Here is a 22163-nt window from a genome sequence, read left to right as displayed (position 1 = left end):
AAAGGACATCCACAGAGAGAAAAAGCATATAATGTACAATACTAAATTCTGAGTCAATATAAAAGTAAGTAATATCAAGCCAAGAAGAGACAGTAGAGGGCCAAGGGTCAAGACTCCAGAACCAAGCTTACTATAGACTGAAAGCTGAAAATAAACAGAAGTAACATGGCTGTAACCTATAGACATTAGTGACCGGTCTACTCATTATTGTCATCCTTCTCGAAAGGAGAGCCTTCCTCCCCCTCTTCCTCCTCCTCCTCCTCATCATCATCACCATCTATGTCATGCTCACCAAGGGAACTTGAGCCGGAATTACACTAGTGCTTGCCTCCATGTGTGACAGTGAGGCCACAATGCCACCTTCCTGCCCTTGGACCAGCAGATTCAAAATATGGGCCAAAAAGGGCACTTTATTCCAGCTGTTAATCAAAATTTTAACCTTAAAAACTCAAGCCTGAAACCCATATAGCATGCTCCAAGTTTGCAAATGTTTTCAAAAGTCTACCCAACATACTGTACATGTCTCAAAACAACTATCACACACCGTGCACACATGCATGCACGCACAGGTGCATGCACACGCAATTTGGCAAAAGGCAGGTAGGGGGAAACATTATTGTCCATTAACAAAACAGAAGTTCCTTCCGTTAACTTAAACTAACAGTACAACTACATTACCCGCAAGTGCCCATATGTTTGTTTTGCTTCTGCTGCACATATGCATAATCTAAGGCCCAGGCAAGCCACATTTTGACTACAAGCACGCCTTGACTTCAACCAAAAATATGAAACTTATCAAAACAGTTGGGTCGATATAGTTACCCAAAATGACAAAACTTCTCTTTTTAATCATGCTTGTTAATTGCTATAGAGTATATAAGAGAAAAACAAACCAGTACGCCATTAAGACACAGAGGTGTCAATCCTCCTCGTAAGAACCATGTGTGCAACACCTGCAAGATAAAGGCATCAAATCATTTAATTATCCAATTTACCCTAAGAAGAATCATCCCACATGAGTGTTATGACAAGCACTTGCCAATATGATTAAAAATCACCTTTCGGAACATCCAGCATGCAGATTATGTCCACATTTAATGTCAGAGTGGTCTACTATTCTTGCAAGTGGAGAAAATTGCAAGTTGCAACCCACACATCTTGCTCTGCACAGAAATGGAGAAAGGCTGAAGCCAATCTCAAATATCATCAAGAGTCTGCCTTTGTTATCACATGACAATGCTTGTTTCCATGACCAGTTAACCTAGACATGTTAATCCAAACATTTTAGACACACAATGGATAGAACATACCTTGTCATCTCGGAATTTAGACACCCTTATGTCTGGCCACAGTTTGAACGCAAACTCTAAAATTCACAAATACATAACAAGCAATAAAGCTTGTGCTGAAATATGAGCTGCAATTATCTCGTAAAGAAGAAAGACCCTTTATATTCTATTCTGCCTCCAAGCAACATCATACCAACTCTCTCTCTCCTCTCATTTTTTTCCTTTCACCGTGTCTTGATGTACCTGGTGAGTTGTTGAGTAGCTGCAGGCTTGCAGCACACAAGGAGGCACCCACAGGCTCTGGAATTCCCCCAGCTCATCCCTCCTCCAGTCTTGGCCATACTTTGGACCCTCAGCATAATAAGCTGCTGGCAGTTGAAAGACTGGCGGTAATCCTCTGTTAGTTGGGTCCTTCTGACTTTACCTTCTCAGCAATTTATCACCCTCAAGGCCCAGGTGGATCAGTGATCAATTGGACCTCAGTTATCCCTCACTACAAGGGAACTCTTCAGACAGCATTGTAGCAGAGCACAATTCAGCCAGACTTGTATTTCTAGCAGTCTTCCTTCAGATAATAGTTCCTCCACCTTCCTCCATAGTCCCTTTTCCAAACTCTTTTTAAATTCATATTCCAGCACATTGACAGATGCAGACTTCATTTCAAATGCTCCATGGTCATCATCAACATACCCAATCAATAGAGGAACTAGGAAATAAAAGACTCGCTAGACACTGAATTTGATGGTGTTCCTATGCTGCTGACATTCGCCACTTTCATTGTGTCTTGGAGCAAGAGGAGTTGGCTTCCACATCATCCCAGTGGGATATTCCAAACTCTTTTCAAGAAGGATCTTTGATAAGAAAAACTTAAAATTCAATATTGTGAGCCTTGAGAGTGCGCAATGGAAGAGAAACACACACACACACACACACACAGAGGAAGCAAAAGATGAAGGAAGAATACTGCACTGACAAAAACAGAATGTTGATACAGTGGGGATGGACTAATCAATCCCTGTGCATAGCCAAATCAGGCTGATGACGATGGCAACATCAAGCACGGAGTGTCAGAGTGTTCGAGTGTGCACCTGCACATGAAGGATTGAAGATTGAAGAGAGTGTTGTAAGATCAAAGTACAGCAATGGAGTAGAAAGAAGAGAACACAACTGATAGAGAGAGGGAGTGGTCATGGCATGACAGTTTGCTTAATAGAATGTGAAATGAAAAGTACAAAGTACAACCCTTAGACTTTAGGGTTGTGAAAGTGACTTAAAGTGCGTTCACACACAGATGTGTGTATAGTGCGGTAAGTGACCAAAATGTGTGACGTAAATACACAGATGAAAATAAAAGTGACTAGGGGAAAAAACCTCTCTTACGAGGAGTAAAAAGCGTCCCAGTGTCCTACATGCGGATCACTAACACTCCTGTGTGAGCGTAGGCATGAGTAAAACCCAACAAACCCCCTTGGAGTGATAGGTGATTAGCATACAAGGGTCGTCCACCAAAGGAGATCAAATTTAAAGCATTGCAAAATGCTTCAAATTTGTCGCGAGCAAGAGCTTTGGTGAAGATGTTTGCCACATTCTTGTTGGTAGGACACTAGACAAGCTGATATCCCCTACATGTAGCCCCTCTCTGACAAAGTGATATTGTATCTCAATGTGTTTCATGTGTGCATGAAACATTGGGTTTCTGTGCCACTGCAATGGCACTCTGATTGTCAGTAAACAAAGGAGTAGGCTCCATAACAGATACATCAAGATCAACCAACAAACATCTCAACCATGCACATTCAATTGTAGTAGTGAGAGCTACCTTGTACTCAACTTCACAAGACGATGTGGTAACAATGGATTGTTTCTTGCTAAGCCAAGAAATGCAAGAAGAGCCAAGAAAGAAACGATTGCCACTAGTAGAGTGACGAGAATCAAAATCACCAACCTAATTGGAATCACTATAAGCATATAATTGCAACAGCCCCCCCTTGGAATAAAGCAATCCAAGAGTCCTGGTGCCCTACAAATCACAAAAAAACACGCTTCACAGCTTACCAATGTGACATGCATGGGCTATGCATATATCTACTGAAGGCTGAAATTGCAAACTGAATATCTGGCCTTGTGTTGCATAAATAAATGAGGCAATGTATATGGATGTCAAACATATCACTATCATCATGCAAAGATAGCTTAAGTCCACTCTCCATCGGTATGCTTACTAGCTTGCAATCTTAGAAGCCAAATCTCTCAAGGAGTTTACCAATATATTTGAACTGTGACAATCCAATGCCTCTAGTATCATGAATAAACTGAATGCCCGAATAGTAATGCAAAGGCCCATCTGACATATCAAAAATTTATTGCAATTTTTTCTTAAATGCTGAAATTTGATCAGCACGTGTCCAAGTGAGCAGAAGATCATCCACATAAAGACAAATGACCAGCAAGGATCCCCCTCCTTTGCATAAGTAAAGAGTAGACTCTAATGGACTGTGTATGTGTTAGAGATCAGATCGCTGTGCAGCAGTCGGATGCCACCTGGCAATCCGACCTGTACAGTCAGTCGGCTGCATTAAATGCAGCCGACAGGGTATTTTCTGGCGCCCCAGTTCAGGCAGTTTTTCGACTATTTATAGTCGACGTTTCCAGCAGTCTGGCCACTCTTCTCTGTCGCAGATTACAGACCGGTGCCGTGCAGATTTCTGTCTCTGTTCACAGATTTCAGACAGCAGACAGTGCAGACTGCAGCAGACTTCGAGGTGGACAGCAGGTCGCATCGTCGAGGTGGAGACACGCAGTCCAGCGCACTGCGCCCGTGTATATCTTTGTATTCAGCATTCTTTATACAGCAGATCTTCATTGTCCACTGTCTCTTTCTCTCCCTTCTCTCTCTGCGTTCTCTCTCTCTCAGTCCTACGCTTCCGCACCGCTGCACTCTGACATGGTATCAGAGCAGTGTTTGAGGGCTGATTGAGCGCAGAATCAACCTGAAGAGGAGTTTCCATCGCGACACAAATTTGCGTTTTTTGCGTTTAAGGGCAGACAGGAGGGCTGCGCCTTGGAACAAGGCTGAAACGAGTGTGGGCGCACAGGAAAGGAGTACAGGTGGTGGATTTGCTGCTGTTTACTGCTGTTTGACGCGGAGGAAGTTTGAGTTTTCAACCTAAAAGTGCAGGTTTTGCTTTTTCATCGCCTCCGGCGGGTGAAGAAGCTTCGGGACGCGGAAGAGCCTTAGCAAGCTGAGTTTACCCAGTCAGAGGGGGCTGCTTTTGCGTTTGAGAAGGCATTGCAGGTGAAGATGTCTACAGAGATGGACTTGGAGTTCCAGGCGATTATGGACCGGAAGGTGCCTGTCCTACCGGCTCTTCCTACAGATCAGAAGCTCGACGGCGACAACTACCGCATTTGGCGCGTTATGATGTTGGCCATCCTTGAGTCCTATGATTTGGCGGAGTTGGTACAGGAGGATATTGACCGGCCTTCGGTAAGAGATGAGTCCAAACTCTCTTCCGATGCTCGTACGGAGTTGGCCAGGGCCCAGTCTCATTGGGACAAACTGAATGCCAGGATTCGATCCTTTCTCTTTCTATCATGCACTACAGCCGTGATCGCTCATATCGAGCACTTGACAGTGGCTCGTGAGATATGGCTGGAGCTTGATCAAATGTACAATCGGATGACCCTGATGAAGAGGGTTTCTTTGGAGGTACAGATGCAGACCTTGTCCGTCAATAAGTCTTCTTCGCTAAGGGAACACATTAACAAGCTAAGGCAGCTACAGATGCAGATTCAGAATGCGGAGAAGCCGATTTCCTCCGAAGACATGGCGATCACACTATTGTCCCAGTTGCCGCCACGATTCGGTACATTTTACTCTGCCCTTATTGCTTCGGGGCGAGAGTCTACTCTTCGTTGGGAAGAGTTGGTTCCTATGGTCTTGGACCAAGAGGAACAGTTAAAGGGACAGAATGCTTCCAAGTCGGAGGCGTTGATAGGTCAAGCCTCTCAGAAGAAGGGGAAGGACCAAAAGAAGAAGAAGGGGGATAACAAGTCCAAGAAGGACAAGGAGAAGGACAAGGACAAAGACTCCACATGTCATATTTGTGGAAAGACTGGCCATTGGAAGAAGGATTGCCCTGACAAAGACACGAAGGACACCAAGAAGAAGGATACCAAGGATTCTGGAGCGGTGGCTGCACCCTCATCAGCTGCATTTCTACATCTAGTTGTCATTGAGGACGCTTCACCGAATGCTTCTGATGCTGCGATGGCGGCTCCCCAAGCTCGAGAGTGGATTGTTGATAGTGGTGCCTCACGGCACATGACTCCTTCATCAGATGGTGTTGCCCAGCTGCGACCTTCGCGTGGGCAGGTTCTCATTGGAGACAGCTCTTCAGTTTCTATTGCAGGTCGGGGTAAGATGCAGCTTATTCCGGATGGACAAGGTGGCACCCATACCTCAGAGGTTTTGCATGTACCAGGATTAGGGTACCATCTCCTTTCAGTTCATAAGATTTGTTCCCTTGGTCTTTTGGTGGAGTTTGACAGTTCTACTGTGCGAGTCCTTGATCGTGAATCGAGGAAGGTTCTATCATCTGGATATGAGGAGAACGGCATTTACAAACTGAAGTCTTCCACTGCCCTCTCTACTCTTCTTCTTACCTCACAGTCACAGTCTGAATTATGGCATGCTCGATTTGGTCACCTGAACTATGACTATCTTCGGAGGGCGTCACGTGGACAGCTTGTTCGAGGGTTGCCGGATATAGTGGTGAGCCAGCAGCCATGTGTCTCCTGCATACGGGGGAAGCAGCATAGGGATGCCATTCCCCACACAGCTTCGCGGCGGTCTACTTCACCGATGGAGCTAGTATCTACCGATCTATGTGGCCCTATGAGGAATGAGTCCCTTCGTGGGAGCTCGTACTTCATGCTGATTGTGGATGACTACAGCAGGATGACATGGGCCTACTTTTTGGCACTAAAGTCAGAAGCTTTCTCGCACTTCAAGGATTGGCTTCTCTTTGAGGAGAACCGATCAGGCCGGAAGTTGAAGACCTTGCGATCCGACAAGGGAGGTGAATTTGTGTCTAATGAATTTGCTCGGTTTTCTGCAGATAGAGGAATTTACCAAGAGTTTGCCAATACCAATACTCCTCAAGAAAATGGTATTCTAGAACAGAAGAACCGTAGTGTGATCGAGATGGCGCGCACCATGATGGAGCACCGACAGACCCCACAGGTTCTGTGGGCCGAGGCTGTGGCTACTGCAGTCCACATCCTTAATCGATCCCCTACTTCGGCCGTGGAAGGGATGACTCCATTTGAGGCTTATTTTGGGACGAAGCCAGATGTTTCTTACTTTCGGGTCTTTGGGTGTGATGCCTATGTTCACATTCCCAAGACTCACCGTGACAAATTTGAAGCGGCTTCCCGAAAACAGGTATTTGTTGGCTACAGCTCCCAGTCCCAAGACTACCGACTGTATGATCCCGTCAAGCGGGATGTATATACTAGCCGTGATGTGCGGTTTGTGGAGGTTCCGGTTACTTCAACGGGTGAGGAGCATCCCATTCTTGGAGATCCAGGGGAGAGTTTGGCTCCTTCTACAGTTCCACTGGAGCCTGTGCCTTTTGATTATGATTCTGTTTCTGACACAGAGTCTACTGTTCCACCGGACCCTTCTGAGGAGTTACCACCGGTGGACATTCCAGAGTCTTCTACTGATGGAGAACGACGAGGGGAGGTTCGGCCTCCTCCTCACTGGGCCCGTGACACACTCCGTGATTCAGGGATCGAGGGGGTTCCTAAGGAGTGGGGACCACAGGATGGTCCGCGGCGGTCACGGAGGCACCAGGCGCATTCTTCGGAGCTTGTTTGCTCCAATTATTGTTTGATGTCCCGTGTTATGCAGGATCGAGAGCCCACCTCCGTGAAGGAGGCTTTACAGTCCGCCCCATGGAAGAAAGCTATGGAAGCTGAGTTGGAGGCTATTGAGAGGAATGGCACTTGGTCACTTGTGCCACGCCCCCCGAAGAAGAAGGTGATTGAAGTCAAGTGGGTCTTCAAGACCAAATATCTCAATGATGGTACTTTGGATAAGCACAAGGCTCGCCTTGTTGCTAAGGGTTTTGCCCAGCGCCCAGGGATTGACTGTCATGACACCTTTGCCCCCACAGCTCGTATGGCAACCATTAGAGCTGTTCTTGCTTTGGCTGGCCATAGGAGATGGCCTATTTATCAGTTGGATGTGAAGTCGGCCTTCCTGAATGGTGATTTGAAGGAGGAGATCTACGTTGAGCAGCCTCCTGGCTTTGGTTCTTCAGATGGGAAAGTCTACAGGTTGAAGAAGGCCCTGTATGGTCTCAAGCAGGCCCCGCGAGCTTGGAACGAGAAGATTGATTCGTTCCTCCAGTCTCAGTTGGGATATCGACGGTCCAAGGCCGATCCGCAGCTGTATGTTCACACTTCCGAGGATGGTTGTGTGCTGTTTGTATTATATGTTGATGATTTGATTGTCACAGGTGATGATGCACAGCAGGTCCAGGAGACAAAGTCAGCTTTACATCGGACTTTCGAGATGACGGATTTGGGGCTACTCCATTTCTTTTTAGGCCATGAGATTTATCAATCTCAGAGGGGGATCTTTCTCTCCCAACAGAGATGTACAGGAGCTATTGGTGTCTTTTGAGATGGAAGATTGTCGGGCGCTCTCTACTCCTATGGATCCGAACTGGAAGGCCACTTCCCATTCAGCTTCTCCTTTGGCGGATGCGTCCCGCTATCGACAGTTGATAGGTTCCTTAATTTGGCTTCTCAACACGAGGGTTGATCTATGTTTTGCTGTTGGGCTCTTGGCAGGGTTCATGAGTGAACCTAAGACGGTGCATTGGCAAGCTGCTCAGAGGATACTTCGGTATCTGAGGGGGACGTCTGATTTGGGGATTCATTACCCCGCAGGGACAGATGGGTCAGATCTTGTACTTGCAGGTTGGAGCGACTCGGGTTGGGCCGGTGACGTGGACCACAGGCGGTCTACAACAGGTTACTGCTTTACTTTGGGTGCAGGTGTTATTTCATGGAGTAGCAAGAAGCAGCCCACGGTAGCCCTTTCGTCTACTGAGGCGGAGTATCGGGCCGCGTCTTCCACCACATGCGAGGTTGTGTGGCTTCGGAGATTGTTGGAGGAGCTTGGGTGCCCCCAGACTCGTCCTACATTGCTGCGATGTGACAATGAGAGTTGCATTGCCTTGGCGAGGAACCCTGTTTTTCATGCCCGGACGAAGCACATTGAGATTCAGTACCACTTCATCCGAGAAAAGCTTCGGATGAGACCATCACTGTGGAGTATTGCAAGACGGAGGACAATCTTGCGGATTTGTTTACGAAGGCGCTTCCTCAGGCTCTACTTCGGCAACATTCCAGATCCCTCAGGCTTCTGCCCTGCCCGAGCTCTGAGAGGGGGTGTTAGAGATCAGATCGCTGTGCAGCAGTCGGACTGCACAGTCGGACTGCCACGTGGCAGTCCGACCTGTACAGTCAGTCGGCTGCATTTAATGCAGCCGACAGGGTATTTTCTGGCGCCCCAGTTCAGGCAGTTTTTCGACTATTTATAGTCGACGTTTCCAGCAGTCTGGCCACTCTTCTCTGTCGCAGATTACAGACCGGTGCCGTGCAGATTTCTGTCTCTGTTCACAGATTTCAGACAGCAGACAGTGCAGACTGCAGCAGACTTCGAGGTGGACAGCAGGTCGCATCGTCGAGGTGGAGACACGCAGTCCAGTGCACTGCGCCCGTGTATATCTTTGTATTCAGCATTCTTTATACAGCAGATCTTCATTGTCCACTGTCTCTTTCTCTCCCTTCTCTCTCTGCGTTCTCTCTCTCTCAGTCCTACGCTTCCGCACCGCTGCACTCTGACAGTATGAACCCTTTGCTGAGTAAGAAGGCACCAATTTTGGCGTATCAAGCTCATGGAGCTTGTTTCAGAACATACAATGCCTTTTTTGGCTTGCATACCAAGTGTTCAAATCCTTTAATTGCAAAACCAATGGGCTGCTGTACATACACTTCTTCTCGAAGTTCCACATGTAAAAATGCAGTTTTAATGTCCAACTAGATCACAATCCAACCATAATGGGCAGCCAATGCGACCATACATATGATAGTGGTCATACAGGATGTAGGAGCAAATGTCTCCTCATAATCAATGCCTTTCTTTTGTGCATGGCCTTTTGCCACAAGCCTGGCTTTGTACTTGCCAATGGATCCATTCGCTTTTCGTTTCAGCTTATAATCAGGGTCACTCCAACTGTAACCCCCTCTCCATACATGATCCCATAGGATCGAGTCCCCTGTAAATAACAAAAAACATGCAAGGCTGCTCTCCAATGCTCTTGAGTGGGATCCTTCATGATAAAAGACAAAAGTGCCATGACAAAAGAAATATCCAGTCATGTATGAATAAGCCAAACGAGGGAGCCAATAAGACAGTTGTAACGGGTGGCATCTGTAAAGGGATCTTTGGCTACCAAAAGCTTTGACTCTAGGTCCATGGGGTATAAAATAGGCCAACAATCAGCGTGCAAAACTCTGAGAATAACTCAGAGATGTACCTGTGCTGGGAATAAATATGCCATGTGCAATCTAATAGATCTCCAATCTAAGGAAGAAGTGTAGGATCCTAAGATCCGTCATGTCAAACTCCTATCTCAAAATCTCTCAAGTCCGATCAACCTCCTAAGCATAGCTCCCTATGATAATAAGATCATCCACATACAATATGATCAAAACACACTTGTCACTCTCAATCTTGTAGCATAGGTTGGGATCATGAGCTAATCGATGGAAACCACTCTGTAGAAATAATCGATCAATCCTCTCGTACCAAGCTCTAGGAGCCTGCTTCAAGCCAGAGAGAACCTTCTGCAATCTATAGACATGATCCTCCTTTCCTTGCACAAGAAAACCTAGAGGCTGTGAAACATAAATCTCCTTCCCAAGGACACCATTCAAGAAGACAAACTTTATGTCCATCTGATAAATAGGCCAACGCGGTGGTGCACTGCAAGAGCCAAGATAGCTTGAATAGTAAACATCCGAGCCATAGGTACAAAATTCTCAAAATAGTCCAAACCTATGCTTTGAGCAAAACCCTTTGCAATAAGCCTCGCTTTGTGCTTGTCCAAGGAACCATCTGCAAGATACTTGGTCTTATAGACCCACTTGACACCTATCACCTTCCGCTTTTGTGTATACCGAACCAACTCCCAAGTCTGATTTCGCTCGATAGAATCGAGCTCCTCTTGCATAGCCTGGTGCCAAATATCTTATGCAAGAGCCTCCTCAACTATAGTAAGCTCTTTGTCATGAAGAATCTATGACGTAAGAGCATAGTTCACACAAAGTGAATTATTCCGCTAAAGCGAGTTTATTTGTGTGGACCTGTAGAAGAAGTAAGAAAGTGAGAAACACCTAGATCCTACATGAGCCATCTGTGCCAAAGAGGAATCCAAACAAGCAAAATTCATGCTAAATTGATCATAAGCTGATGCAAAAGTATAGTTCCAATGCCCGGGTGAAACTCATACTCATCTGCATACATATCACAATGACTAGTACACTAAGTAGTGATCTCATAGCAAACATACTGTCAACGCAATACCTTAGATGCAAGCTAAATACATCCCAAATCCACTACATACGAGAGCTGTCCATAACTAGAGGAGGGGAAGTGCTACCTCCCCCTTGGGTATCATGCAATACTCCAGACCCTTGCTCTGCTAAACTTGACGGAGCCCGAACTAAAGTCGGCTCTAGCTGAAAGGCATCTAGGTAAAGCTGCAACAACTGAGGATGGTCTACCAAGTCATCCTCTTCCATCCATTTGACATCCATTGATAAATAATTCTGAAATTTCACCAAGTATCTCCTGGAAACTTTACCTTTGACATTTCCTTCCTTATGTGCCAAAATCTGCTTAGGTACCAAAATCTTATCTAGCTCCTCAACCTCAGGCTGAATTTCAACAGACATATCCTCTAGCACATCACCATGAAAAAACCTTAACAAACTGACATGAAAGGCATTATGTATCCGCCAATGTGGAGATAATTCCAGCTGATATGCCATATCGTTGATCTTCTCCAACACCTGGAATGGCCCATAGTATCTTATACTCAACTTCGGATACAATCTTTTTCTTTCTTTCATCTTTTTCAGCCTTGCCTTTTCAAAACGCAGCAATACATGATCACCCTCTACAAACTGCAAAGCACGTCTGTGGCGATCAGCTGTTCTCTTTTGCTTTTCTTGTGATCTCTGAAGTGCATATTTTATCTTTGCATAGGCTACATCCAAGTTTTCCACATAACAATCAGTCTCAAAGATCTTATCCTTAGTTTGCAGAATAGGTGGTACCTTCTTGCCACCCTCAACCACTTCAAATGGAGCTTTGTTTGTAGAACTATGCACTGTGTTGTTGTAAGCCAACTCAACCGAGGGTAAATACTACTCCCACCGTGTCTTGTGGTCTAAAACATAGCACCTCAAAAGATCTAATACTGTGGAATTTGCTTCCTCAGACCGACCATCTGTCTACGGATGGAAGGATCATGAGAATTTCAACGTGGTATCCATATTCTCAAACAAGCCCTTCCAAAATAAACCGGTCATCCGGGGGTCTTGATCACTAATGATCGGCTCTTGCATACCATGATACTTAAAGATGTGCTGCGATCAACCTTTATTTTCTTCCTGACCGGAATGAAATAGGCTTGTTTGCTAAACCTGCAAATGATAGTCCATATCCCATCATTCCCTGTAGGTGTCTTAGGAAGCTCAAAAATAAAGTCCATTGCAATGCTCTGCCAAGGCCTATCTGGAATAGGCAAGGGCTGCAATAAACCCAGCATCTTTTGCCTATCGTGCTTTACCTTCTGGCATACAATGCATGTCTTAACAAACTGTTCTACATCATGCCTCAAAGCTCGCCAATAAAAGAAATACTCCACTGCCTTGACCGTGGCATCAATACCTCCGTGTCCTGCATATGGAGAAACATGACTTTCAATGATAACTCTAGGCCTTAACTGCTTTGTGACACATAGTCGTCCATGCATCATTAGAAATCCATCTCTTAGCACAAAGTCTTCATGTCTTTGGCCATTGCAAAGCCGATCATAAATATTAGCAAAGTCTGAATCAACAACATATTGCTCTTTCATGGCATCCAACTCAGTGTAATAAACCATGCTGACAGCTGAAATTTGTGGCTTACTGTCAGAGTGCAGCGGTGCGGAAGCGTAGGACTGAGAGAGAGAGAACGCAGAGAGAGAAGGGAGAGAAAGAGACAGTGTACACTGAAGATCTGCTGTATAAAGAATGCTGAATACAAAGATATACACGGGCGCAGTGCGCTGGACTGCGTGTCTCCACCTCGACGATGCGACCTGCTGTCCACCTCGAAGTCTGCTGCAGTCTGCACTGTCTGCTGTCTGAAATCTGCGAACAGAGACAGAGATCTGCACGGCACCGGTCTGTAATCTGCGACAGAGAATAGTGGCCAGACTGCTGAAAACGTCAGCAATAAATAGGCGAAAAATCACCTAGAACGGGGCTCAAAACTGGGGTGCAGCCTGGAATAAAATGGCTGCAGGCAGTCGGACTGCCACGTGGCAGTCCGACTGCACAGTCCGACTGTCCAGCTGGACTGTGCAGCTGCTGCCTGCACCTACTGCCTGTAAACAGGCTATGATCTCTGACACCCCCTCTCAGAGCCTGGACAGGGCAGAAGCCTGAGGGATCTGGAATGTTGCCGAAGTAGAGCCTGAGGAAGCGCCTTCGTAAACAAATCCGCAAGATTGTCCTCCGTCTTGCAATACTCCACAGTGATGGTCTCATCCAAAAGCTTTTCTCGGATGAAGTGGTACTGGATCTCAATGTGCTTCGTCCGGGCATGAAAAACAGGGTTCCTTGCCAAGGCAATGCAACTCTCATTGTCACATCGCAGCAATGTAGGACGAGTCTGGGGGCACCCAAGCTCCTCCAACAATCTCCGAAGCCACACAACCTCGCATGTGGTGGAAGATGCGGCCCGATATTCCGCCTCAGTAGACGAAAGGGCTACCGTGGGCTGCTTCTTGCTACTCCAAGAAATAACACCTGCACCCAAAGTAAAGCAGTAACCTGTTGTAGACCGCCTGTGGTCCACGTCACTGGCCCAATCCGAGTCGCTCCAACCTGCAAGTACAAGATCTGACCCATCTATCCCTGCGGGGTAATGAATCCCCAAATCAGACGTCCCCCTCAGATACCGAAGTATCCTCTGAGCAGCCTGCCAATGCACCGTCTTAGGTTCACTCATGAACCCTGCCAAGAGCCCAACAGCAAAACATAGATCAACCCTCGTGTTGAGAAGCCAAATCAAAGACCCTATCAACTGTCGATAGCGGGAAGCATCCGTCAAAGGAGAAGCTGAGTGGGAAGTGGCCTTCCAGTTCGGATCCATAGGAGTAGAGAGGGCCCGACAATCATCCATCTCAAAAGACACCAAGAGCTCCTGTACATATCTCTGTTGGGAGAGAAAGATCCCCCTCTGAGACTGAAAAATCTCATGTCCTAAAAAGAAATGGAGTAGCCCCAAATCCGTCATCTCGAACGTCCGATGTAAAGCTGACTTTGTCTCCTGGACCTGCTGTGCATCATCACCTGTGACAATCAAATCATCAACATATAATACAAACAGCACACAACCATCCTCGGAAGTGTGAACATACAGCTGCGGATCGGCCTTGGACCGCCGATATCCCAACTGAGTCTGGAGGAACGAATCAATCTTCTCGTTCCAAGCTCGCGGGGCCTGCTTGAGACCATACAGGGCCTTCTTCAACCTGTAGACTTTCCCATCTGAAGAACCAAAGCCAGGAGGCTGCTCAACGTAGATCTCCTCCTTCAAATCACCATTCAGGAAGGCCGACTTCACATCCAGCTGATAAACAGGCCATCTCCTATGGCCAGCCAAAGCAAGAACAGCTCTAATGGTTGCCATACGAGCTGTAGGGGCAAAGGTGTCATGACAGTCAATCCCTGGGCGCTGGGCAAAACCCTTAGCAACAAGGCGAGCCTTGTGCTTATCCAAAGTACCATCACTGAGATATTTGGTCTTGAAGACCCACTTGACTCCAATCACCTTCTTCTTTGGGGGGCGTGGCACAAGTGACCAAGTGCCATTCCTCTCAATAGCCTCCAACTCAGCTTCCATAGCTTTCTTCCATGGGGCGGACTGTAAAGCCTCCTTCACGGAGGTGGGCTCTCGATCCTGCATAACTCGGGACATCAAACAATAATTGGAGCACACAAGCTCCGAAGAATGCGCCTGGTGCCTCCGTGACCGCCGCGGACCATCCTGCGGTCCCCACTCCTCAGGAACCCCCTCGATCCCTGAATCACGGAGTGTGTCACGGGCCCAGCGAGGAGGAGGCCGAACCTCCCCTCGTCGTTCTCCATCAGTAGAAGACTCTGGAATGTCCACCGGTGGTAACTCCTCAGAAGGATCCGGTGGAACAGTAGACTCTGTGTCAGAAACAGAATCATAATCAAACGGCACAGGCTCCAGTGGAACTGTAGAAGGAGCCAAACTCTCCCCTGGATCTCCAAGAACGGGATGCTCCTCACCCGTTGAAGAAGCCGGAACCTCCACAAACCGCACATCACGGCTAGTATATACATCCCGCTTGACGGGATCATAGAGTCGGTAGCCTTGGGACTGGGAGCTGTAGCCAACAAATACCTGTTTGCGGGAAGCCGCTTCGAATTTGTCACGGTGACCTTTGGGAATGTGAACATAGGCATCACACCCAAAGACCCGAAAGTAAGAAACATCTGGCTTCGACCCAAAATACGCCTCAAATGGAGTCATCCCTTCCACGGCCGAAGTAGGAGATCGGTTAAGGATGTGGACTGCAGTAGCCACAGCCTCGGCCCACAGAACCTGGGGGGTCTGTCGGTGCTCCATCATGGTGCGCGCCATCTCGATCACACTGCGGTTCTTCCGTTCGAGAATACCATTTTCTTGTGGAGTATTCGTATTAGCAAACTCCTGGTGAACTCCTCTATCTGCACAAAACCGAGCAAATTCATTAGAGACAAATTCACCTCCCTTGTCGGATCGCAAGGTCTTCAACTTCCGGCCTGATCGGTTCTCCTCAAAGAGAAGCCAATCCTTGAAGTGCGAGAAAGCTTCTGATTTTAGTGCCAAAAAATAGGCCCATGTCATCCTGCTATAGTCATCCACGATCAGCATGAAGTACGAGCTCCCACGCAGGGACTCATTCCTCATAGGGCCACATAGATCCGTAGACACTAACTCCATCGGTGAAGTAGACCGCCGCGAAGCGGTGTGGGAAATGGCATCCCTATGCTGCTTCCCCTTTATGCAGGAGACACATGGCTGCTGGCTCACCACTATATCCGGCAACCCTCGAACAAGCTGTCCCCGTGACGCCTTCCGAAGATAGTCATAGTTCAGGTGACCAAACCTAGCATGCCATAATTCAGACTGTGACTGTGAGGTAAGAAGAAGAGTAGAGAGGGCAGTGGAAGACTTCAGTTTGTAAATGCCGTTCTCCTCATATCCACATGATAGAACCTTCCTCGACTCACGATCAAGGACTCGCACTGTAGAACTGTCAAACTCCACCAGAAGACCAAGGGAACAAATCTTATGGACTGAAAGGAGATGGTACCCCAATCCTGGTACATGCAAAACCTCTGAAGTATGGGTGCCACCTCGTCCATCCGGAATAAGCTGCATCTTACCCCGACCTGCAATAGAAACTGAAGAGCTGTCTCCAATGAGAACCTGCCCACGCGAAGGTCGCAGCTGGGCAACACCATCTGATGAAGGAGTCATGTGCCGTGAGGCACCACTATCAATAATCCACTCTCGAGATTGGGAAGCCGCCATCGCAGCATCAGAAGCATTCGGTGAAGCGTCCTCAATGACAACTAGATGTAGAAATGCAGCTGATGAGGGTGCAGCCACCGCTCCAGAATCCTTGGTGTCCTTCTTCTTGGTGTCCTTCGAGTCTTTGTCAGGGCAATCCTTCTTCCAATGGCCAGTCTTTCCACAAATATGGCATGTGGAGTCTTTGTCCTTGTCCTTCTCCTTGTCCTTCTTGGACTTGTTATCCCCCTTCTTCTTCTTTTGGTCCTTCCCCTTCTTCTGAGAGGCTTGACCTGTCAACGCCTCCGTCTTGGAAGCATTCTGTCCCTTTAACTGTTCCTCTTGGTCCAAGACCATAGGAACCAACTCCTCCCACCGAAGAGTAGACTCTCGCCCCGAAGCAATAAGGGCAGAGTAAAATGTACCGAATCGTGGCGGCAACTGGGACAAAAGTGTAATCGCCATGTCTTCGGAGGAGATCGGCTTCCCCGCATTCTGAACCTGCATCTGTAGCTGCCTTAGCTTGTTAATGTGTTCCCTTAGCGAAGAAGACTTATTGACGGACAAGGTCCGCATCTGTACCTCCAAAGAAACCCTCTTCATCAGGGTCATCCGATTGTACATTTGATCAAGCTCCAGCCATATCTCACGAGCCACCGTCAAGTGCTCGATGTGAGCGATCACGGCTGTAGTGCATGATAGGAAGAGAAAGGATCGAATCCTGGCATTCAGTTTGTCCCAATGAGACTGGGCCCTGGCCAGCTCCGCACGAGCATCGGAAGAGAGTTTGGACTCATCTCTTACCGAAGGCCGGTCAATATCTTCCTGTACCAACTCCGCCAAATCATAGGACTCCAGAATGGCCAACATCATAACGTGCCAAATGCGGTAGTTGTCGCCGTCGAGCTTCTGATCTGTAGGAAGAGCCGGTAGGACAGGCACCTTCCGGTCCATAATCGCCTGGAACTCCAAGTCCATCTCTGTAGACATCTTCACCTGCAATGCCTTCTCAAACGCAAAAGCAGCCCCCTCTGACTGAGTAGACTCAGCCTGCTAAGGCTCTTCAGCGTCCCGAAGCTCCTTCACCCGCCGGAGGCGATGAAAAAGCAAAACCTGCACTTTTAGGTTGAAAACTCAAACTTTCTCCGCGACAAACAGCAGTAAACAGCAGCAAATCCACCACCTGTACTCCTTTCCTGTGCGCCCACACTCGTTTCAGCCTTGTTCCAAGGCGCAGCCCTCCTGTCTGCCCTTAAACGCAAAAAACGCAAATTTGTGTCGCGATGGAAACTCTTCTTCAGGTTGATTCTGCGCTCAGTCAGCCCTCAAACACTGCTCTGATACCATGTCAGAGTGCAGCGGTGCGGAAGCGTAGGACTGAAAGAGAGAGAACGCAGAGAGAGAAGGGAGAGAAAGAGACAGTGTACACTGAAGATCTGCTGTATAAAGAATGCTGAATACAAAGATATACACGGGCGCAGTGCGCTGGACTGCGTGTCTCCACCTCGACGATGCGACCTGCTGTCCACCTCGAAGTCTGCTGCAGTCTGCACTGTCTGCTGTCTGAAATCTGCGAACAGAGACAGAGATCTGCACGGCACCGGTCTGTAATCTGCGACAGAGAATAGTGGCCAGACTGCTGAAAACGTCAGCAATAAATAGGCGAAAAATCACCTAGAACGGGGCTCAAAACTGGGGCGCAGCCTGGAATAAAATGGCTGCAGGCAGTCGGACTGCCACGTGGCAGTCCGACTGCACAGTCCGACTGTCCAGCTGGACTGTGCAGCTGCTGCCTGCACCTGCTGCCTGTAAACAGGCTATGATCTCTGACACTTACGTGACAGTGCATCAGCCACAACATTCTTTTTACCATCGATATGTACAATCTGAAAATGAAACATAGAGAGAAAATTTGCCCATCTCATATGCTTCTCTAACAACTTTGTCTGCGTCAGAAAGTACCTCAAAGTTTGATCGTCTATCTGTACTGTAAAATCAGCCCCAAACAAATAATGTTTCCACGTAGACAATGCATGAATTATAGCCAAGAGCTCTTTCTCATAGACCTGCAAATTCTTTTCTACACCGTGGAGAATTCGGCTCTCATAAGCCACAACTCGGCCAGCCTACATAAGAATAACCCCAATGCTGTTACCACATCCATCACATTAAACTATGAATGACTTCCTTAGATCGGGCAACACAAGCACAGGTTCTAAAGTCATCTTTTCCTTCAACTTTCCAAATGCTGAAATTTCCATTGTTGTCCATCTAAATAGCACATCCTTTTTCTGCAAGGCATACAATGGAGATGCAATTTCAGTAAACCCGCGTACATACTTCTTGTAGTAAGAACATAAACCCAAGAAGCTACGGATCTCATGCACATTTCTCAAAGGTGGCCATGATTGTATTGCTTCAACCTTTGCAAGGTCCATATGAATACCATCAACCGATACAATATGCCCCAAAAAGTGAATTTCATGCAAGAAGAATTCACTTTTCTTGTCATTGATAACCAGCCTATGGTCACGTAGTTCATTGAACACAATATCCAAGTGTTTTCTACTCTCCGTCTCGTTCTTTGAATAGACAATCATGTCATCAAAGAAAGTGACCACAAATCCTCTATGTGGCCTGAAGATACGATCCATCATCCGATTAAAAGTGGTAGGAGCATTCGTAAGTCCAAAAGGCATAACAAGAAACTCATACAATCCAAAAGATGTCCTAAAAGCTATCCTAAGCAAATCTTCTGGACTAATGTATATCTGATAATACCCACTTTTCAAATCTATACGGCTAAATATGGATGCCCCTTGCAATCTATCCATAGCATCATCGATCCGAGGAATCGGAAAGCGATTCTTTATTGTGATCTTGTTCAGAGCACGATAATCAATGCACATACACCATGAACCATCCTTTTTCTACACCAAAAGTACTAGAGAACAAAAAGGAGATGAGTTGGGTTGAATCAACCCTTTTTCTAGCAACTCATTTACCTGAGTCATAATCTCCTCCTGTTGGACTGCACTAACTCTATAGGATGGCTTATTATGTGGACTACTTCCAAGGATAAGATCTATGTCATAATCTTCTGGCCTGGAAGTGACTGAGAGAAGCAATCAACATACATTTTCACAAATGACATGCAATCCTTCTCTAACTTAAGACATGTTCCCAACATTCTCACTATCATCTTTATCCTTAGTAAAAACCACATACGCTGAAAGATGATTTTTCATTACTTTAGAAATGGCAGCTGCAAATACGACTGAAACAGATTCACCTTTCAACTTTACATCAAGTGTGAGTATCTTTCCCTTATGCTGAATAGTAATCTTTTTTGCACGAGAATTAATCATTGCATGCATACGGTGATACTATGGCATACCAAGCAATACATCACAACCCTCAAGTGGAGCAATGAAGAACTCTTTGTTGTCCACATATCCTTGTATGTGCAACCGAAGCTTTCCAATGAGCAGTGTGACAAGCTCTGCATGGCCTCTACATGCCATTCCAACTTCTCCCATGAGTCCCATCTCATCCTCTCTAATGCCTAGACGGGCGGCCATGTCAACAGAAATGAAGTTGGCTCGTGCACCATTATCAAAGAAAATCAATGCATACTGATCATAAATTTTGCCCCATGCTCTGCACAACTCAATAGCATCATCATTGGGCTAATCACTAACAACATTGGACACCAATCCCACTGATGTTTTGAGCTTCTTTCCTTTAGAATCTCCCTGATTTTCTAATTTTCCGGCTTACTGCCTATTGGGTGTAAACGCCCCGAACAACGTAGTATGCTTAACAATTATGATATTCGCTTGTTTTCGAGATTTAATATTTTTAAAAAAAATGAACACTTAAAGCTGAAAATAAAAATTACTCACAAAATTACAGCCATGAAAATATAAAAGTAATGGAGACAAGATTGAGGGTTGAAGATGGGCAACCTCCCCCCTTTCCCCCCCCCCCCCCCCCCCCCGAAGGAATGTATTTCTGCTCAACCCAAGTCCCTTAGGGAAGAGCTCAGTTACAATCAACCTAAGAGTGAGGAGAAGTAATTCTCACTCTCACAAGATCATGCAAAGATGTACAAACACACATGCATTATCTATTATGCAATGATAAGAACTGATTTCTTTACAGTATGAGAGAAGAAAGAGGGGAAATCAGCCTTTCTCCATCGTGGATCAGCAGTACATGGATAGGGCTTGCTTCTTGTTGCTAAAATGGAAGAAAGAGCTCGAGAAGGAGGTGCTGTAATGAATTTACAAGCTTGCTGTCCTGTAAAACAGTAGTGATAGAAGAGGGAATATGGAGGAATTTGATAATGGAGAAGTGGGGGATGATGATGGGGATGGATGGGCCAATTTCTAGCTATCTGTGGGTGCTATACATGAGTTTACAACAAAGAAAAATGATGCTGAATGAAGAAAAACGAGCTCTTATTTATAGGAGAGGGAAGAGCTAGTACAAAAGGGGAAAGTGGAGTAGCACAAGACAAGTGTCCAGCCACATGTCATGAGATGTGACAAGTGGTGGGACACTTGGAAACTTGTGTGACAAGCAAGACACTTGTCTCTTCTCTATGGCCTTTCTTTTTGGGCTGAATACTGTCAAGAATAGAAACAACCAAATTTAGTAAGCACAGTCAAGGTACAGAATTTACTATTTTTAGAATGACATCCCTATTTTTTAGGAGTAGCATTTTTAGGCTAATTCGAGGCTCCTAAAATTTAGGGACCTGCTAAAATTTAGGGACCCCCCAATATGGGTGTCATATGAAAGCTTTTTCCGTGTACATCGCAAAAACGGTATCAGAATCTTCATGTGACTTTCCTATTCAACATATCCAAAAGAGTGAGATTCATCACCTCTATTTGGCCGTCAATTTGAGGATGAAAAGCTGAGGAGAACTTTAAAGTGGTTCCCAAATTCTCAAATAAAGCACGCCAAAAGTTACTTGTGAATTTGGAGTCTCTATCTGAAATGATCTCAAAAGGCATACCATATAATCTGAAGATATGTTGAATGAAAAGTCTTGCAGCTTGTGCTGATTTCAATGTTTTATGACATGGAATAAAATGTGATTGCTTGCCGAATCGATCAATTATGACCCAAATCATATCATGACCTTGAGGTGTTCTTGGAATACCTGAGATGAAATCCATTGTGATAGATTCCCATGGATCTTTGGGCACTGGAAGAGGTTGCAACAATCCTGGAGTCTTCTGCCTATCATACTTGGATTTTTGGCATACTAGGCAAGCCTCAATGAAGTTATGTGTATCTCTTCGTAATGTTGGCCAATAAAAGTAGCGCTCAATTGCACTTAAGAGTGGCTGCCCTCCCTCTATGCCCTGCATAAGGGGGTTCATGACTTTCTTTAAGCACCTTTTGTCGAACAGGAAGAGTAACACTAAGGCGATTGTTCATGAGAAGGTAACCGTCTTTGATGGAATAATCTGGATGAGAACCTCCTTTCTGTAAATTTGACCAAATTGCTGCAAAATCAGTATCTTCATCATAAGTATTCTTCATCGTTTGAAAATCTTCATGATGAGCCACTGTAATAGTTGCAATGCGAGGCACTCTAGAAAGTGCATCAGCAACTACATTTTGTTTCCCTGGAGTGTACATAATTGGAAAATGAAACATAGACAAGATATTTTCCCATCTTGCATGTTTCTCCTACAAATGCTTTTGAGTCTTGAAATACTTTAAGCTCTAACGATCAGTTTTAATAAGGAATTCATTGCCTAAAAGATAATGTTTCCATATCTTCAAAGCATGAACCACTACTAAGAGCTCCTTTTCATAAATGTCATACCTTTTCTCCACATCATTTAGACGGCGACTTTCAAAGGCTACGGCATGGCCTTCTTGATTTAGCATTGCACCAATACAAT

The 22163-nt window shown here is 46.0% G+C and overlaps 1 protein-coding gene across 4 annotated transcripts in view; it reads right to left on the bottom strand.

Annotated features, from left to right (window-relative positions):
- LOC148035751 (SNF7 family protein) overlaps nt 1–22163 on the bottom strand; it is a 59883-nt gene that overhangs the window by 25256 nt on the left and 12464 nt on the right. The window contains exons 2-3 of one of the 4 annotated variants that reach the window (XM_087677764.1): nt 1059–1184; nt 894–953 (exon numbers count right to left, since the gene is read on the bottom strand). The exons of 1 other annotated variant lie outside the window; for it this stretch is intronic. In XM_087677764.1, coding sequence (XP_087533890.1) covers nt 894–953; nt 1059–1070 — 72 coding nt within the window. In that variant the 5' untranslated portion in view covers nt 1071–1184. The remainder of the gene's footprint in view (nt 1–893; nt 954–1058; nt 1185–22163) is intronic. 2 more of the 4 variants (XM_087677765.1, XM_087677762.1) reach the window with 2 other exon arrangements.

Source organism: Lygodium microphyllum, chromosome 5 (assembly GCF_053477565.2).
Source record: "Lygodium microphyllum isolate KBCC chromosome 5, Lygodium_microphyllum_v1.1.10, whole genome shotgun sequence".
Taxonomy (NCBI): Eukaryota; Viridiplantae; Streptophyta; class Polypodiopsida; order Schizaeales; family Lygodiaceae; genus Lygodium; species Lygodium microphyllum.
This window is presented reverse-complemented; position numbering and strand designations above follow the sequence as displayed.